The sequence below is a fragment of the Triturus cristatus genome, chromosome 11 (assembly GCF_964204655.1).
Source record: "Triturus cristatus chromosome 11, aTriCri1.1, whole genome shotgun sequence".
NCBI lineage: Eukaryota > Metazoa > Chordata > Amphibia > Caudata > Salamandridae > Triturus > Triturus cristatus.
Window position 1 is genome coordinate 652,537,471 of NC_140594.1, and position 20,595 is coordinate 652,558,065.

A 20,595-nucleotide genomic window follows, 5' to 3' on the forward strand; every position below is an offset into this window, starting at 1 on the left:
CTTCGCTTTGTTGGGTTCCCGGAGGCATGCGAGGAAGGCAACATGGAACGCTTCCTCACGCAGTGGCTCGAGAGTTGGCTTCCTCCGGAGGCCTTGTCTCGTTGTTTTGTAGTGGAGCGGGCTCACAGGGCACTCATGCAGAAGCCCCCATCTGGGGCTCGCCCACGGCCAGTTATAGCGAAGCTACTGAACTACCTTGATCGCGATGTGATACTGAAACAGGCCCAGATCAAGGAGCCCCTGCTCTACGACAATGTACGCATCCTCATTTTCCCTGATTTCATTTCATTTTCATTTCAATAGTCTTTATTTCGGTTTTACAGTACCATAAAAGAAAAAAGCACATAGGTCTTGCATGGCAATAATCAGAATAAAAGGTACTGTAGATTAAAATACTTCCTATACAGGCTCTTGATAGTTTAAAAAGAGATAAAAATTAGGGTAAAAAGCTTATCACAAAGATACAATATGTACACAGTGCAAATATAAGCATATTTCAATAATTAAAAGATGCGTCCTAACATCAAAATTGAAATGGCAAGTAATCCAAATATTTACAATCCAAAGTGCTAGTGTGAAATACACGCCCATCTGTCCAGATCATTTGGGTTTCAATTCATTTACTTCCTTCAAGTCGATAAAGTCTATAGGGCCCTCCTTCTAATGGACCATAATTTACCCAAAAATGTTGCCGTTGCACAAACAAAAAATGGTCTCGCATCTGATTTCAGAATGCGTAGGGCTTCTTTATGACTATGTGTCCCTAGGTGTCTACATACCGGGATAAGCCAGTTCCTTCTGGGTCTGGCGTAGGCGGGGCACACAAAAAATACATGGCCTATTGTTTCTTTAGGGCAAGGGCAAGAAAGACAGCCCCTGGGCTGTGATATATTTGTACTCCAGGTATTAGTGAAAGCATTGATGGGAAGACAACCGTGTCTAAATTGAGTATATAATTTCCTATCTTCTGGCACTTTTATTAAATCAAGGAAGCTTTCTAACCGGCTGCTAGATTTAATATCAAAGAACAAGTCATTTAAGCAGCCATGTTGTGTATTCATAAAATTCTTCTGTTCTACCCAAGCCCAAAACTGTAGTTTTAGTATATCCCTAGAGTATGTGGGAGGGTGACCTTCTAGCTCCTTAGGCACACCTATGTCCGCCCGCATGGTATTTATATAGTTAATCCACCCAATTTTATGATTTGTGTCCAGGGCAGAAACTTCATTAAAAGCAGCTGCATAGGACATCAGTTCTGGAGTTAAAACTAATCTGTGCCAAAAAAGCAAGGGGCGTAGGCTCACCAGATCATTGATAGACTTGACACCCATATCGAGTTTCAAGGGAAGGAGTGGAGTGCTCTGTGGGAGTGATAACAGGCTTCTAAGAAACTTATTTTTTATTATCGGGAGGATGTTAACATTTATAGAGCCCCACAGTTCGGCTCCATAGAGTACACTGCTTACTACCTTACAGCTATACAGCTTCAGTGCAGGGGCTACAGGCCTAGTATACGAGAGACAATGCTCCCATCGCAGGGCCCCAGTTAACTGGGATAATTTCAGGGATGCCCTCTCTAGATGTTTCTTCCATACCATTCCCTCAGATAACTTAATTCCCAAATAATCAAAGGAACTCACTCGTTCAAGCGGGACATTATCAAGAACCAAATTACCCTTAAAGGATTTGTGAGGATTTAACATCATCAACTTAGTTTTAGTTGTGTTGATGACCAAACCCCTCTCGTCACAAAAGTTCTTAAAGTAATTTAAAAGTTTCTGTAAGCCCATGGGGGTTTTGGACACTAAAAGAGTGTCGTCTGCAAACAACAAAGTGGCTATTTTATGATTAGCCAGTGATGGGGCATCAGCCGGGGTAAAGCACAAGAGATCAGCTACCTTATTTACATATAGGGAAAAAAGGGTGGGGGCCAGGACGCACCCTTGGCGCACCCCCGCCTGATTTTAAATGGCTCAGTGTTTTGGCCCTGGTTTCCCCACCTTACACAGGCAAAGTTATCCTCACGCAACCTAATGAGTGGCTCTAAAAGTTCCAGAGGCATACTCATGTCCCGAAGGACCTGCCAAAGCAGGTCCCTGGGAACTAGGTCGAAAGCTGTTTTCAGGTCCATAAAGGCAAGATATAAACTGCCTTTGCCCAACACAACTAGCTTCCAATACAGCAAGACCAGGCAAAACGCATGGTCGATCGTGCCGGTCTTCCGCCGAAAGCCCGCCTGGAGTGGAGAAAGGATGTTGTTCTCCTCCATCCAGGTCTGGATTTTAACAAGGAGCGAGCGCCAGAATACCTTCTGGGCACAATCTATCAGGCTAATAGGACGGTAGTTGGAGGGTTTAAACCAGTCCCCTTTCTTGAAAATGGGTACTACATCTGCCCCCTTCCAGGTGTCCGGAATGCTTCCCCCACTTGAGATGTCATTGGCCAGTCTCATAAAATAGGTAGCCCAGTGTTCCCTATCAGCGCGGAAAAGGTCTCCAGGGATGCCATCGGGGCCGGGGGCTTTTGCTGGAATAATGGCATCAAGTGAACACAATATCTCCTCCTTAGTGAATGTAAGTGTACAAGCAGGGAGACCCATATCATGGAGCATCTGGGAACTGTCAATGTGTGGACCATTAGAGTATAACTCAATGAAGTGTTTATGCCATTCAGCGGCCGGAATGTTATTTGCCCAAGGAGGTGAACGTTCAAAGTTTTGTTTGGATACCAAAGACCAAAACATCCGGCTATCGGGATGCCCAATGGCCACTCCTAACTCCTCCCATCTCCTCTCATCCCATTCTTTTTTTGCTTTACACTGTGCCTATTTGTAATCTTTCCTAGCCTTCCGAATACTAGTAGGCTCTAGATTTTTAATGGCAACAGTCAAACTCCCTCTCAGGGTCCTGCACTCTTTGTTGAACCAGGAATCTCTTCCCAAGGGTCTTCCCTGGGATAACCTCATTTTTTTGTTTGGAGCCTGAAAAAAACAAGCCAGATGGTCAAAGAATTCCTTGTGGAGGGTGCTACAACTACTCTGGTTAGATAGGTCTGTGGTCCATGGTGTTAGGATCGCTAGGTGCTTAGTAAGGGCATCCTTAATCAGTTCGCTCTTTAATTTATCTGCCAATACCACAGGCCATTTGAGACGACGCTTATCGCTTGTAGGTATTAAGGATTTTGTGCTTAATGGTATCGGCGGCTCTCTCCCAATACCACCCCAGGGATTTTGGATAGACAAGATGAGGGGGTTATGATCGCTGTCACATGATGGAATTATGGCCATATCCTGTATCAACGGCCAAAGTGTGCGGTCCACTAATAAATAGTCTATCCTACTTGACCCATTTGGCCCCACAAAGGTCATTCCTCCTCCTCTATCTGAAATTGTTCTTCCATTAGCAGCTCTTAACCTATATTCTAAGGTTAGCGCTTTGAGCTGAATTGCAGCTTGCGACCATTTTTTTATTGGCGTAAGTTCCAGTGGGGGTACCCCCCAGAGTTTATCCCCTACATTCACATCATTATCCTCTGCCCAGTCGAGGGGTTCCAAAGTTACATTAAAATCCCCACCAACTATAAGTGGGTAGCTTTCAACCATAACTTTCAATAAATTATTCAAGGACTGAAGTGTTGGGGAGCTACCACCTCTGGTACTCCTAGCATATACATTATATATGTCAACCGTCTTGCCCTTACCATTGGTTATCCTAATCCCAAGGATATCTGGGCTGTTCGTAGCCAGCTCTTTGACATCACAATTTACAGCCAAGTTTACAAATATGAGCAGCCCTCCTGAGGGCCGGCTGTGTTTAGATGGAATAGCTGGTCTATGAAAGGTCTTAAAACCTGGTATAAACAAGGGGGACAGGCTCCAGGTTTCTTGGAGTAAGCAGATCTCAGTCTGTGCAATGAGTTCTAGCCAGTACGGGTGGTCAAGCATCCTTCTTACACCTGCCGTATTCCATGACGTAATTCTTAACACTTGCCCACTACCTTGTAAAGTGGAAACCAAGGGAAGTGTAGAGGCATTCAATTTGGACAGTGCTTGGCAGTCAATAACTGGATCTGGGCAACTAGCCAGGGTATGATCGTTCATCACTGGAGAAGAGTCAATGGCTAAAGCCGACGGTGTGAGACATGGCATATGCTCTTGCTCTCTGTATGTCACAATAAGATCAGGGAGTACACAGTCAATGGTGGTCATAGAGCTGCTAATAAGTTTGCATTGGGGAACCTTATTTGAGGCCAGAGTTAGTCAATCAACCTGGGATAACGATGAAATGGAAGGGTCCCCAATAAGCAAGCACGTGTTTCCTGCTTAGGCAGGTGTTAGAGGAGAGCTTAGTCTCAGCCTAATTTTCGTGGCAGGGTTTGGATGGAATCTAATCTCCAAAGCAATCAAATCGTGCATCAGATGTTCGGACGCTAGTCTTAGCTCAATCACGTCATCTGAATTCGAGTGTGAGGAGTGCCTTTTAGCATGTACAATGTCATCTCTGATAACTGATCTACACCCCCTAGTGTCCCTCAACCAGTGTATGGCCTTATTTTTTAATACATCAACGTTCTCATACTTCATTTGCTGTGGATCTGCTTTGGGAACATTAGTCATGTAGATTGGGAATGCTAATGGGTTGCTCTGCTTATTATGTAGAGCTAAGGGAGACTGACGAGATAAGGACACCCCATTAAATCTTGTGGCCATATTCGGTGCGGATAGCCCTGACATTGGCCCGTGACCAACTCGATCCTGTGGCAGACCCATACTTGTCATACAATGCTCAACATTTGGCCTACATGACTCCAAAGATGGACCTTTAAAAGCTCTTGTTCTACAAGTTTGTCGATGGTCAGTAGGCAGGGGCAAAGAATTGCAATCCAATTGCTTCCCAATAAATGCTAAAGGTTCCTTACTAGGGACAGCATTGGTGGATACAGAAGATGATTGTAGTGACTGAGATGGGTGGTGTGGATGTGATCTAGTGTAGCCATCTAGCTGCTCATAGAGTTTGGATACTAGGGTAAACAGTGCCTCAACACTATAAGGCTGCAAATTCCCTGTGAAGATCGAGGTTTGAGGGTGTAGGACCAATATTTACTTCTCATTCCCTTCCCCCTGCGGTTTATTTGAGCTTGAGTCGTTATTGTTAGTTAAGTTTATGCAGGAGTTCATATTGATGTGATCTTTGACTGGGAGTGGATCGTCAGCAAGGGGGGCAAATCGATTGCTAAGTGGAAACTCATCGGATATAGCGCTATCAGTATTGGCTTATTTCCCCTTGAGCAGGTAAGGGGCTTGGCACATTATTATTACACATTTCCACAACTGGGGTCCTTTCTTCTTCCTTACTGCTTTCTTAAATAGGTTAGCGATATTCCCATATCCTGCAATAGTAGATCCGGTAGGGCTAGCCGGACATGGGGTTTTGGTGCCTGTGGTTTCCTTGGTGGAGGGGGAGACAATAGGTACAGGTGTGAGTAGCAAGTCTTCACAGTCTGCAACAATATTCTCTATGCGACTGAGAACATCTTCCTCTGTCCCTCCATCGCACCCAGTTCCCTTTGCCAACGATTGGTGACATTTTTTATATTTTTTTTCTAATGGTACCTACTGTCCCAGTCTCAGTCTCTTTTCTTTTCCCCATTTCACTAATTGAGCAATCAACCTCAGCAGGAGTGTTACAGACAATGCTGACCACCTGAAGCAGCAGTGGCCAAAGACTGTTCAAGAACAGAATAATAGTCCAATATTAAGGTCCAGTGTCACTAGAGGTTTGAAGGGTAGTATAACAAAAGTACCTTAATGGAAAATGACCCGGAGCTCCGTACACATGATGTTGGGGGGGTGGCCCAGCCCAGCCTTCTCAGGGCAGTGACGGGCAAGGACGGGCCCGCCCTTGGCCCGGGCAAGCCCGCGCGCGTCCCGTGCTGTAGGAGCCCGCGTTGGATTTAAGCGCGCCTCCGGGCGTGCCAATTAGCTGTAAATGATTAGCCAGCTGGCGGCTCCTGCCCCAAAGGAACGTGGTTCTTGTGGTGCCCCCACCACAGAGCACCGAAAAGCAGGAGCGGATAATTGCGGGACCCGCGCTGCGGGAGCCCACGTTGGATTTAAGAGCGCCTCCGGGCGCGCCAATTAGCTGTAAATGATTAGCCAGCTGGCGCCACCCACCACAGAGCACCGAAAGCAGGAGCGGATAATTGCGGGACCCCCTGATTACACACAGCTGGTGCAGCAACAGCGGCAATCGTTCCTGGCAGCGAAGACCCGTCTAAGAGACCTCAAGCTCCCATACGCTCTCCGGTTTCCTGCCCGACTACGAGTTGTATATCGCTCCCGCACCCACTTCTTTGACTCACCGGAAGAGGTCTTTAAATGGACTGATGAGACAGTACGGGTACGAGCACATACGCCGCCTGGGAGGGAATCCGACTCCTCATCGGGCGAAGCGGACCGGAAGAGACCCCGGTGGCAGCAGAAGGGTACCAGGTAGTCGCGGTCCCGCCTTCAGTCCTGCGGTGCTTCCTCCCAGAAGGGCTCAGTCTCTGGGCGGCAGACATCGGTGGACTGATTGATGGGTCCACGAGTGATTGCAGGGTCCTAGTCTACTTCATCTGATCGGAGAGACTCTGACATGGGCCGGGATCTCCGTTAGGCTCTTGCTAGTGGGAAACGTGCCCAGGAGACATGGGCTGTAAGTTGGAGATCCATTGGTCGGAGTGGCTTGCACCCCCCCATTGGGGGTTGAGGGTCAGTCCCGCCACGACAGATGCTTTAGTGTTATTGAGGTATAGGGTGGGGGGCTTGTTGGTGGGGGTTGTTCATGTTTACAGATCGCACTTTCACTCCTTGTCCGTTGTTATTCACACATGCACCAACACGTCTTCCTCCTTGTTATTGTTGCTGACACAGTCCCAAATGGGCAGCATATCCACTAGAAGGCAAGCGACCCCAGGTACTCTCAGCATCATTAGTTGGAACGTGTGCGGTGCCCTGGACAGGATTAAACGTGGGGCCGTACTCCAGCAGGCTAAACGGGCTGCGGCGGATATCCTTATGCTACAGGAAACACACCTCATGGGAACGAAGGGCCTCTGCTTTCAGCGCTATGGGAGGTGGTAGTGTTCCATAAGCCGGGCAGGCCCCCCGAGCAACATGCATCGTATCGTCCCATTCCCTCCTGAATGTGGAGGCAAAATGTTTGGCTAAGGCATTGGCCAATCGCCTTTTGCCACACATTGCCACTTTGGTCCATCCTGACCAGGCAGGCTTTATGCCCCAGAGGGCGACCAGACACAACATCAGGCGGGCGCATGTGGCGGTGGCAGCTATTCGGCAGTTGGGGGAACTGGCAGCGCTCTTATTGGCCGATATGGACAGGGCGTTTGATCCCCTGAGGTGGGTGTACTTATTCGCTTTGCTACGAAGACTCAATCTTGGACCGCGATTTATTTCCTACCTAACCCTCCTTTACACTGATCTGACAGCGTCGGTGTGGGTGGCAGGAGCGACCTCATCCACGTTTTCTATCAGGCGAGGTACGTGACAGGGCTGTCCCCTTATTTGTTTGCACTTGCCATGGAGCCTTTGGCTGCATGGGTGCGAATTGATGCACAGGTACAGGGATTTGAATGGGCTCCGGGACTATCGGATAGGATCGCATTATATGTGGACGATGTCCTTTTCTTTCTCACGGCTGTGGACAGGACGGGACCCTGGCTACTGTATTATGCAGATTTTTGGGGAGACATCTGGACTCTATATGAATCCCCGTAAGTCCACGTTGTGGATTCTGGGGGATCGGACGGGCGTGGGCTCGTGGGTCTCCTCGGTCCAGCTGGCGGTGGGGGGGCTGAAATACCTAGACGTGTTCCTGTCAGACGTGCCCGTGGTCTCCTGGTAAAGTAACCTGGTTCCGGTGTGGGAACGAGTACGTGAAGACCTCAAGTCCTGGTCCCGTATGCCTCTGTCAATATATGGCAGATCAGCTATATTTAAGATGGTGGAGCCTCCCCGGCTCCTCTACCAGCTACAAAACCACCGTTAACAGATCTCACCCCGATGGTTCCAACAGGTGAATGCAGCGCTAGGGCAGTTCTTATGGGGGGGGGGGGGGGGGGGGGGGGGGGTTGGGGGTGCGGATAGCCCTGCAAACGTGCATTTTGTCCACTTATTGCGGGGGGCTAGCGTCCTCTGACATTCACTCATACTACCAAGTCTTGCATTTGCTGGCCCTTAATGACTGGTGGTACGGTGATAGGGCAGACCCAGCATACGCGGTCGAGCAGCAACTTATGGGACTTCACTCGCTACATACGATTCTCTATTCGACACCGCTGCGGGGTTCACTGCCGTCGGCTACAAGGGTCGTATTCCAGATTTGGCGGCAGGCGCTGCGACGAATGGGGTGGTGGATCACGTTGACTCAGGAGACTCTCCTTTGGAATAATGGGCGCTTACCGCAGCTAGCGGCCCTGCAGGGCTTCCGGGGGTGGGATAACATAGGTATCTCAGTCCTGGGCGATGTTATGAGGGGGCTGACGGTCAAATCCTTCCAGGACCTCCAGAAAGAATTCCTCATGCCACAGTCCCAGTTGTATTGATACCTTCAATTCAGCCACGCCCTGTCCCCTAGCCTGGAGTGTTTGGAGTCCTTGCCGCAATTTAGCCCGCTGGAGACGAAAGTTTTTATGGGGGACCTTAAGGACCGCAAAATCTCCCAGATTTATCAATCCCTAGTTACCCATTGTTTCCCCACGCTACAGAAACTACGGGGGGATTGGGAGGGAGATGTTGGTCAGTTGGAGGAGGAGGATTGGACGAAGGCCCTAGCTGCTCCGCGGGGGGGGGGGGGGAGGCTATATTTATGACTTCGCCTCGTCCAGTTTAAGTACCTACACAGGGTTTACTTTACACGAGTGCGCCTGTGGAGGGCGGGGCTGATAGCTTCTCCTTTGTGTCTTCGGTGCGGCCGGGAGGAGGGTACACATTCACACTGTTTGGCATTGCCTTTACCTGGACCGGTTCTGGAGGTGGGTATTTACCTGTCTCTCGGAGGTACTGGGGTGGGAACTCCCCCGCACACCGCGGCTGGCTCTGCTCCACGTTATGGAGGGGATAGGAGGCAATATTTATAAGCGACACCTGATGCAATTGGGCTTTACTCTAGCGAAGAGGGACATTGCCAGGGCGTGCAAGGCGCCGAGAGCCCGCTCCGTGGCTGCATGGAAGAATGGCCTGGACTTTTGTATGGGTCTGGAGCAACCCATTTTTGTTGCTATGAGGTGCCCGCACAAACACTACAAGATTTGGAAACGATGGGCAGATTATCAGGGGTCTGCTGTTAGAACCAGTGTCAGCAAGGGGGCTCACCCTCAGGGATAACTTATCTTTACATAATCAGAGTGAGTAGGTGCTGTATGTGGGGTGCCCGGAGGGGGGACCCTCTGCTTTACTCATAGGCGTTGGCCAGGTTATGAAGACTTAGTGTGATCTGGGGGGGGTTTGGTTGGGGGCGGGAGAGAGTTGAGGCAACCTTCATATTGTTAGCTATGCCTTTGTTATTTCCAATTGAAAATGTCAAAGTCCTTTTTTTATGATTTGATTGTGCAGATGCCTCTGGAGTACAGAGCCCTGCAATACACGTGCATTTTGACAAATAAAAATTGTTAAAAAATAAATAAAAACAACCTACGACAATTACAAGTTACTAAACAGAAGATGCTAAAGATTTTGTTTACCAGAAATTAAAGTTAATTTAAGTAGTTGACCACAGAGCAGAGTACCCAATGGGTTGGGTGTCATACACGGTGCATTTTTTGAGGGCTCTGAACACCCATTAGAATAGTCAGGTAGGAAAATGACACACAATGAGGAATTCAGGTGGAAACATCTTTACCCAGTTACTGCAACAAGAAAGGAACATGCCATGAGGCACATGAGTCTCTCAATACTTCCAGAACAACGTTGGCACAGTGACATCTTCTTTAGTGGAGTGGGACGCTTTTAAAACAGTTGTTAGGGGTCGCTGTATCTCTGAGGTAGTGGGGGTAAGTAAAGTGCTTTTGGCGGAGGTACGGGAAGCGGACCAGCGCCTTAAGGAGGTGGAGTGGGATCGTCCTGGGAGACCAGATAAGCAAGGGGAGCTCTTTGAAGCAAAGGAGGCGGTAGCGGTGCAAGTAGAGCGACTACGCAGTTTTGATTCTAAAGCATATACTACCCGTGTTCATGCAGAAAGGGACAAATCTGGGGCTCTCTTAGCGTGGCTAGCTAACCTGTCACAAAGAGGCTCAATGAACCTGGAGCTCCGAGACCACCATGGAGTGGCTTGTTGCACTCAACAGCATATAGATTAAGTATTTCTTAAGTATTATACAGACATGTATAAGAGTAAATCAACCCTGACGGAGAACGAATTGCGTAGGTTTACACACAAAGTCAGACTGTCGCGTTTGGACAGAGACCAGGCGGATTCGTTAGGGATGGATAATAAGATCGGAGTGGTGAAGGGGGCTATTAAGCATATGGCGCGGAACAAGACACTGGGGACAGATGAGCTCCTGATAGAGTTCTACCTAACCTACACTGAACAATTGGCACCTAGAATAGTAACACTATATAACGACGCGAAGCGGTTAGGCCAGCACCCAGCATCAATGCGAGAGGCCATTATCATCCCGCTCCTTAAACCTGGGAAACCACCTTGGGCCAGATCTGCGTATCACCTGCTATCCATGCCTAACACCGATTACAAGATATTGAGCCGTATTTTAGCCACCCGACTCTCTCCTTACATGTCGACCTTAGTGCATAAGGATCAATCCGGGTTCATCCTGACCAGAAACACGGCTCTTGATGTTCGGCGCTTATTGCAGATCTTAGAAGCAATCTCCTACCCGAAGGACGGAGCCACTGTGTTTGCAGTTGACATCGAAAAAGCATTCGATAGCCTTGAATGGCCCTACTTGTTCCACGTAATGCATACATTTGGGCTCGGGATACATTTATAAAGTGGACGGCCTTATTATACAAGCACTCTACAGCAGGGGGTTAAAACGGGTGGATTGATTTCTGACACCTGTGACGCAACTCGGGGCACGAGACAGGGTTGCCCGTTGTCTCCCCTCTTGTTTGCGTTGGCAGTGGAACCGCTAGCGGCCAAGGCCAGGACAGGGCAACATTACCAAAGCCAATACGTGAATGGGCAAATTAACCATATAGCCCTGTATGCAGACGATTTGTTAATGTTTCTGGTGAATTCGAGAGAGGCGCTCCGAGGGGCGAAGGAATTGATTCATGAGCTTGCCACGGTGGCAGGGCTTGAGTGAATTTGGCAAAGTCCTGCTTGTTCCCGACCATTGGGGATAAAGATGGACCGCAAGATACAGCCGGGGTGAAATGGGAGTATAGATGTCTGCCATATTTAGGTACAAGGATATATCATACACAGGGAGATCTGTTGGAGGGCAACATCAGTAGAGCAATCAGAGGTCTGACGGGTAGTTTTGATTTCTGGGGGACGCTCCAACTATCAGTGGCTGGGCGAGTGGCCTTGCTTAAAATGGTGGCCCTCCCGTGACTATTGTACTATTTCGGGACCTTGCTGATTTGGACCCCGGTGTGATCTTTTAAACAACTTAAGGCCATGGTCACAGGCTTCCTGTGGGGTACCGGTAGACGGCGGGCAGCGTTGGCTCTTTTGATGTGCTCACAATCAAAGGGGGGGAGTGGGCACTTCCTGATTTCGAGGCTTATTACCTAGCAGCCCAATTACAATGGTTCACCCAAAATGTAGCAGCTAGGATGCGAGGGAAAGAAGAGCTGAGGGACAGAGCCCCGGCACTGAGAGTGCTCTCTCAAATTGTGCTGAACCTTCCCGTCCGCCCTGGCGGCCTCCCAGGGGACCTCAAAACAGCAAGGCAGTGTTGGCAAAGGAGCTTGAAAAGGGAGAGGATTGCAGTTCCGTATCTGCCTGACATCCCATTATCCATGTGTGAGGCGTTACCTCATAGAGGTACCTGGAGGGGACTAGCAGGTTGGAAAGAGAAAGACCTGTCTACCGTCAGAGATTTATATGACGATGGCACTATGCTACCCTTTAACGACACACAGGAGCGATTTGACCTGCGGGGGGGGGGGGGCTTCTGATTACATGCTGCACTTACTGCGGCTATCCATAAACATTGGAGAGAGGGCCTTGATGAACTGAAAAAGTCACTGGGGTGTCAATACATAGTGACAGCGGCTGGAACCTTTAAGGAGGTCACGTGCCTGTATAGACGTATGACACAGGAGATGCTGTTACCCCTGAATGCACTGCGGCACAAATGGGAGGAGGATGTGAGGGCGGAGATCCCTGAAAAGGCCTGGGCTGATATAGTGGAAAGAGTGTGGAAGAGCACCAGGAACGCCCGTTTTCAATTAGTGCACTTTTACATATTACATAGAGCCTACCTTACCCCATTGAAAATTAATAAATACTTTGACACTCGCTCAGATGAATGTCCGCGCTGCCATGGGAAGGGGCAGACTTCCATCACATGTTCTGGGGGTGCCTGCAGTTAGATATTTATTGGTCCGAAGTAGTGACTTTACTAAACAACGTCACTGATAGGGAATTGGAACTGGCTATAGGGCCGTATATGTTGCATTGGTTTCCCCATACGGCCAAAAACAAGATTACTAGCAAATTCCTAGATACGGGTCTTTTATTGGCTAAACGGGAAATCATTATGCATTAGAAAATGAAGAAGGGCCTCAACATAGCCAGATGGAAGAAGGAATTCACTAAATGGGCGGAGTGTGACGGAGTAGTGCGGATGCAGTTGGCGAAGAGGGCGGGTTGTGAAAAGGCACTAGAAGCGGCAAAGGCATGGGCATGGGAAACATTAGTAGAGCCCCTAAAGATACCAGACACTCACAGCGACGAAGATCCCGTGATTGCCGCACCAGATGTAGTGCATTAGGACGATTGCACCTGAGTGTGTCCTGACAGGATACCCCTATAAATATCATGCAACATGATTATGCAACTGCTGTGCGTTAACCATTACACTGCTATCTTTGATATGTTAGTGAAGCTCAAGTACAGTAGACCTACACTGCATTACCTATGGAGAGTTGGGAGTGACATGCCTGGGGGGAGGGATGGGTGGGGGAGGTTAGGGAGTTTAGATTAGAGTTAGGATTTGAAGTAAGATTGAAATGAGTGCCATGCGATTGCAACACAATGTGGGATTTGTTCTTTTCACCTTTCTCCTTTTGTTTTGGAGGGCGGGAGGGAGGACTAATACCATGCATAGAAGATTTCATATAAATGTGCATTTCATGATTGTATCATCGCCTCCCATTGGTATGTATCTTGTTATGAAACTTTACACAGCGTGTGTTTGTGCAGACCGGAAAACCTCAATACATTTTGTTCAAAAACGTTTGTCTCAGTTTGGAACGCCTCCCTTTTCAAGCCTCATAAGCATCATTTCCAAAACACAAGTTAAGACAACTCACCCTAGAGAAATGGATACAATGATCGATTTAAGGGTGTACTCTATTCTTCCTACTGTGTCACAAACCCAAAATTCATAATCAAGACAGCCGTCTTCCTTTCCTATTGGCCAATCTTTGCTCAATCTCAGCATGCACCATTTATATGTATATCAAGTTGCCCTCAACTATACACCCTGTTTCCCACCTCCTCACCATTTCATAAGTCTGCATGGCGAGCTGCACTTTATCATCGCTGTATTCTTTGCACTTGCTGTACGCATTCTGGATACGCTGTAGAAAATCGACCCGTTGTTCAGGAGACAGGCCGCGCACATTAGCAATGTACTCTGCTGCCAGGCAGTCAATCTCTTTCTTTTTATCTGAAGAAAAGAGAACATAGCATAAAGTTAGCTGTTTGACACTTTTTGCCAAAGCACACAATGAAATTAGTCATGTACACAAAGTAAAGTCCTACGCAGAGACATTAACTGTAGTCACAAAGGACAGGACAGACAGCATATGAAATATGCATGAAACATGAAAGAAGCAAAAGCCTGATTGCAAAGTATATTTATGAGCTTTAATTTGAGCAATAGTCAATAGTTAAGAATGATTTTCCAAATAAAGTGTCTAGAGAATCTGAGTCTCATTAAAGACACAGAGGCTAGCATTATGCATTAATCTTTTAACGCCACTCCTTGCAGCACTTTTTAAAGAACATATTACATCATAAAACCTTAACAATCCAGAGCTAGAATCATCCTCCACATATAAATAGTTCCTTCACAGAATCATCTTTCTCTATGATATGCAAAATCTTGTTCCTTCCTCTTGTTTTGTCAGTGCGAATGATCTTCTTGCACTCTTCCATTTTTTCACATGAGTATTCATCCACGTACACCGAATTATTAATTGTTTTCAGAAACAAGAAAATGTTTTAAATATTCTCCCAAATAGCAAAGTAACCAAAGCTATCTTTAGATCTCTTTTTCCACTTTGTTTTTTTATACTTGTAAAATTAAATCCAGGGAAAGGAGGGGGGATAATACTAACCTCCATGTCTTTAATGTATTTAAGATTCTCTAGGCACTTTATTTGGAGAATCGCTATTTCATCACAAGGCAGGAGGCTATCATTATGCAGGTTAGTTTCCCTTTAATACCACACTTGCCATGTTCACAATTGGCATACAATAATGTTTTGCAAACACGGAAGCATTTGATCAGTCAGCCGCTCTCATAATGTCTTTCAGTCTCCCACCTTTCCAAAAAGCTGTGTTTGCCATTGCACCTCTCATTAAATGAGCTTTACATTTTTTCAAACTCGACACCTGCTTGTTGCATAGTACATATCACCGATCTTGCTATAGTAGCTGTAGTCACAGCCTTGAATGGCTTCATAAAAGAAATCACTAATTGGTTCATTCCATCTGGATGATACTCCTCTATTTTTTAATCATACTCTTTCATACAATCTACCACACACAGCTTCGTACATGCTTCAAACTTTGGATAATAATCTCTGAAATTGTTTAAGTTCCTTTTGTAATATCAAATGTCACCCCAAAGGGGTCATAAACCGGTTACTTACCTCCAAAGCTATCACATCTGAAACTCTGTGACAAAAAACCAAACAAAACAAAGATGCTAACTTCATAGTTTATCTTTTCAACGTCAAATACCTATTACTTGGCCATAAGGTCAACAAGGATAAAATCATATTGACATCCCACAAGACCTCATATCTCGCTCTAGGAGGTCTCCGCAATCTGATACTTTTTAGGACCCTACAAATCAACACATTCTTACCCACACTCCTGCCATCAACCGGACTATAAAACCGGCAGACACTGCTGATCTGTAGCAATTGATTGTTCTATAGCTAGGGCCTTATTCGAATTGTTCCACTAGAAAGTTAACCACCTCTACTGTAGGTGCCTCCATGGGATCCAAACTCCTTTCGAAGCACCAAGGAATCCATAATTTCAAAATTCCTTTGTATCTATACCGAGTACCTGGCGCCCAAGATTCCTCGAGTAATTCCTACGCCTTTCCTGAAAGTCCTGACACGCCTGAGGATCTTCTGATATTTTCCAGACAGGAAGGTTCAAAGCTTCTGTCTGAAACAAAGGTTGTTCCTCGCCATCTACGTCTTTCAACAGACCCTCCAGCGCAGGAAGATAAAATGGTATTTCACATGCGAATTCCAAAAGCATTGGAAACCACGCCTGAAACACCCAAAATGAAGTTACCAGCACTAGAACACATTCCTCTCGCCTCACTTTCTGCAGGACCCTAAGAGTAATAAAGGGGTGAAACATGTTTATTCCCATCAAACTCTGTAAAAAGGCATCCAATGCTAGGGCCCCTGGATCCGACATCCAGCTGTAATAATTCTTTACCTGAAATGACAACCTGCTCGCAGAAATATCCATTCTCAAAGGACCCCACAGCCAATCTATCTTCTTGAAGTACTTCTGATTCAGCTTCTAATCGCTGTAACCCTTCAAAAACCTTGAATTACATTCAGCAGTTACATTTTCTTTCCAGGCAAATATTCTGCCCTGAAACAGATTGTGTGCTCTAAACAAAATAGCCAAAGCTATTTTGCCATCTTCAACAGTTCATGGGACCTTGTGCCCCTTTAATCAATTCATATAGGGCACTGCAAAAACATTGTCTATTTTCAACAATACTGCGCGGCCTTCCAAAGTTTCTCTGAAACTCAAGTGAGCATAGAGTCCTTCTGTTAACTCTAAACACTTTATGTGTTGCTTTCTCTCCATATTTGACTACAATCCACCAGTTAGTTGCACACCGAAACGTCCACCTCAACCAGTCAGACTCGCATCTGACTCTAATACGAAATCTGGAGAACAACCAAAGATCGTTTGTCCATTCCAAGCATCTACATTTTCTAGCCACCAGCCCAACTCCACCTTTGCTTCCAGATCTAGCTCTATTTGTCTCCATCCCATATGCCTGCCCAAATGGCTGTCAATTTCGCTCTTTGCAGGGCTCGATAGTGTAACAGACCAACACTAGTCAGGAAAAACAGCCTGAATTCAAGAGGATAACAGACCTATTAGCCTTGATAATTTCCTCAGAGTCAAAAAGTCTCTTCTCAACACAGAGCAAATCTCTTTCCTTATCTTGGCCACCTTCTTCACTGGTAGTAATAAAACTACATTGATTGTATCTATCATGAACCCTAAAAATACCAGGGTGCCAGCTGAGGTCAGACTGACTTTGCCTTGTTCACAATAAAGCCTAGACCTTTCAGTAAATTCTTGACCATATCCAATTCCTTCAGGAGTTGATTTCGACATAGACATATTACCAAAATGCCATCTAGCTAAATGATCATTCCAATAACCCTCTCTCTCTCAGGTAAGCTACCACTGCCCTCATTACCGGGGTGAAACGCCATGGATCTGAGGAAAAAACAAATGAAAGGGAACAAAACTGGTAAATTTGATCCTGCCAAATTAACTGAAGGTAACGCTGGCTTGCTCTTTGCCATAGGAATCATATAGTAAGCATCCTTCAGATCCAACTTTGCCAACCAATCGTTCTTTAATAGCATGTCCTTCAAAATATGGATACCTTCCATCTTGAAATGCGTGTAAACTAGAAACTTGTTCAAGTCTCTCAAGTTTATAACAGGTCTCCAACCCATGTCTTTTTTCTCTACCAGGACGAGAGTCATCACAAAAAGATTGTTCTCTTTGCTCACCTCTACAATTGAATCCTTATCTAACATAGTCATTATCGGGAGGAGCCTAGCGCGCAACCAAGATGGCCGCGTAGGCTTACGGCTCTCGAGGGCCTCCGCAACCTCCCACGTCTATCCTGACTAAATCCTGGTAAACTTGATGGGCTTTTGCTGATGCATCCGCGCTGAGGTGCCACCCGTTTTCCAAATTCAGATCGGACGCCGGGAGCCCGAATGGTCGCCCTCCGAAGATAGCGGCCTGCTGTTGCCTAGGTCCCGATCTCGAGTTGGTGGGGTGCCCGGGTACGAAGTGAACAACAGCGGCATGTTGAGCCTGACTTGCCGCGTACCCCGCACTTTCACTTTCGAGTCTGTCCTTTTGAGATCGGCTGAGAGACCTCGGTGTTTCAGAGGAGAGCGGACGGCGGAGTGTCTGGCCTGACTTTCGGGCTACACATGGACTTCCTGCCCGCGACTGTAGTGTTCGACTGACTTGGCCAACTGGTTCCTGTCCCCGGCTTCGACGAGTGCCAACTTTGGTGGCCTCCGGACGATGGCGACTAGACTAGACGGTGACAAGTCGAAACCCAAGTCAACCCGGAGGGGATCCTATGCACAGGCCAACAATATGGATCGGTATGCGCAGCTGAAGGGGTCCCCCAGTGGCTTGCATAAATCGCCTGAGAGGGCTAAAGAGGTTTCGGGCCCATCGTCAGAATTGACCCTGCAAGACGTTATGGGCGCCATTGAGGAGATGAAGGCTGCGGTGGGTCAGCGGTTTGATACCCTGGCGCATAAATTGGACGCGGTCCTTATTGATGTGAATTTGGTCAGGGCAGACCTGTCCAAAACCAACGATCGGGTCGACTCTTTGTCTCAAGCGGCGTCGAGCCTAACTGTGGATGTGGCAGCCCTGCAGACGGAGGTCCGCCAGCTGCGGCTGGCCAGTGACCAGACGGATCGTCGACTTGAGGACTCTGAAAGCAGGGCTAGACGGAATAACGTTCGTATCATCGGAGTGCCGGAAAGATCGGAGGAATCTGCCGTGGATCTATTTGTGGAGGATCTGGTGATCAATCATCTCGCGCCCAAGGGATTGAGCAAGTTCTTTGCGGTGGAGCAGGCCCATAGGATTCCGGGTGGTGCGCCCAAAGTGGGTGCTCCCCCGAGGCCTATAATTGCCCGACTTTTCAACTTTCGAGATAGAGATGCTATCCTTCAGGCGTCGAGGGTGGCAGGGCCGCTGAAGTTTGAGAACTCCAATGTCAGCTTCTATCCGGACTTCACGCAAGCGGTCCAGAAACAGCGGCTGGGATTTTTGGGTGTGAAACGGCGCTTGAGAGACATGGAGTTGAAATACGCGATGTTGTTCCCGGCGAGGTTGCGGGTTGAGTTCCAGGGTCGTTCCCACTTTTTTGACCGGCCGGAGGCAGTTGGAGACTGGTTGGATGCTCTGCCGCGGGGACGGGACCGAGACAGTCGGACGGCGGAAAACGAACGGGATGTGGTGGAGCGGGACTAGAACTTGGTTCCCGGCGATTGACTAGACTGGCGAGGTTTTGTGCCTTGGCTCAATGGTACTTTAATCTGGTACATCATGCCCTTCGAGTGCCTGGGGGGTGTGGGGAGCTTATTGGGGTCCTTTCCTCCTTCTGGGGTTCTTTTTGTGGTATAGGTTAGGGCGACAGGCACACTGCAAGTTGGGGGGGCTGTCTGGGCTCAAGCAGGGGTGCAGGGAGGGGGGAGTTGTTGTTCGGGGATTGTGGGGGAGGGGGGTTGTTGGGGATGGTTGTTTTCTTGTTTTGCAAGGCAATGTGAAGTTTTCTGCTGAACTCTCTGTGTTGTGCTCTCCGGGATGTGGGTATCATGTGCGGGAGTGGGATGGGGGGTAGGGGATTGAGAATCCTTTCGTGGAATGTGAACGGTCTGGGGGACAGGATCAAGCGCGGGGTGGTCTTGCAGTTCTTGAAACGAGCCTCGCCCAACATTGTTTTCCTGCAGGAGACACATTTGATTGGGAACTCCTTCCAGGCCCTAAATAGGAGGGGCTATCGCCTTGCCGCTCACTCTGGTTTTACTTCTGGCTCTAGGGGAGTGGGCATTCTGGTTAGGGCCTCTCTCCCATTGGAAGTGGATGAGGTGCTTCATGATGATAGGGGGCGATATGTGGCGCTGGTGGGGAGATGGGAGGGCAGGACTGTGTCGCTCGTGGCTGTATATGTACCTCCGGGGTTACAAACGGCTACGTTTGCTGATTTGGGGCGTTTGGTCCTGGGACTCCCTGGGGGGGTTTTGGTGTTGGGTGGTGATTTTAATGCCGTTGTCTCCGGATTGGAGGACCGCCACCCTCCCAGGGATCTCCCTAGGGCTCAGGCCTGGTTGGGTGGTTTGTTGGACACTTTGGGACTTGTAGATTGCTGGAGATTGATGCATCCGGGACAGGCGCAATACACCTTTCACTCGGGGCCCATGGGAGTCTCTCGAGACTTGACTATATGCTTATGCCGGCGACCCAAGCTGGAATGATAGGGGAGGTGCGTCATTTAGCCCGAGGTATCTCTGACCATTCCCCTCTGTGGTTGCAGCTGAGGGTAGTCTCTGGGGCAGAGGGGAGAGTGGCACCCATTAACACCTGGTATCTTCGTAACCCTAAGATCCGCGCGGAGTTGGTCAAGTCCACTGATCACTACTTTACTGATAACGTGGGGTCGGTGTCGTCGGCCGTCTCCCTATGGGAGGCTTATAAGGTGGTGGTCAGGGGGCAGGCCTTGTCCCTTATCTCCCATACTAAGAAGTGCAAGAGAGCGGAGGTGGTCCGCCTGGAAGCGGAAATAGCTGTAATGGAGGAGGACTTGGAGAGTGGGGTTACTGAGGAGAAATTGCATGTTCTCAGCCTCAGTCAGATTACAAAGCGTTAGTCACGGAAGCGGCTAAAGAGAGGAGTAAAGAGCAGCAAGGGTGGTTGTATGATGTGGGGGATAAGGCCGGAAAACTGATCGCTTGGTTGGATAGGAGGGAGAGAGCTAGCAGGGTGGTGCCCGTTGTGGAGGGGAGTGATGGAGTGCGTGTGACTGACCCGGTCGAGATCGTTGACTGCTTCGCAGCTCATTTCCGCGGAGTATACTCTCCGGTCTCGTCGCGATCGGAGGAGGATTCCCATAGCCTGCTTAGAGACATCACGTTGCCAACCCTATCGGAGGCAGACGCGGTGTTGATGGAGGCGACGTTGTCGTCAGAAGAGATCGCTTTGGCCACTCGTTCGATTGCTTCCGGTAAAGCGGTGGGTCCCAATGGTCTTCCCATCGAACTCTACAAGTTGCGTCCCGATAAGATAGCACCATATCTTCGAGACATGTTTTTGGCGGCCCGTGCGGCGGGCTTCCTCCCCCCTGACC

General features: G+C 48.2%; 1 protein-coding gene across 1 annotated transcript in view; it reads right to left on the bottom strand.

Moving 5' to 3' along the window:
• ING5 (inhibitor of growth family member 5) overlaps window positions 1-20,595 on the bottom strand; it is a 543,000-nt gene that overhangs the window by 356,579 nt on the left and 165,826 nt on the right. Inside the window, exon 3 of the mRNA XM_085634171.1 lies at window positions 13,700-13,866. Within this exon, the coding sequence (XP_085490297.1) occupies window positions 13,700-13,866 (167 nt within the window). The remainder of the gene's footprint in view (window positions 1-13,699; window positions 13,867-20,595) is intronic.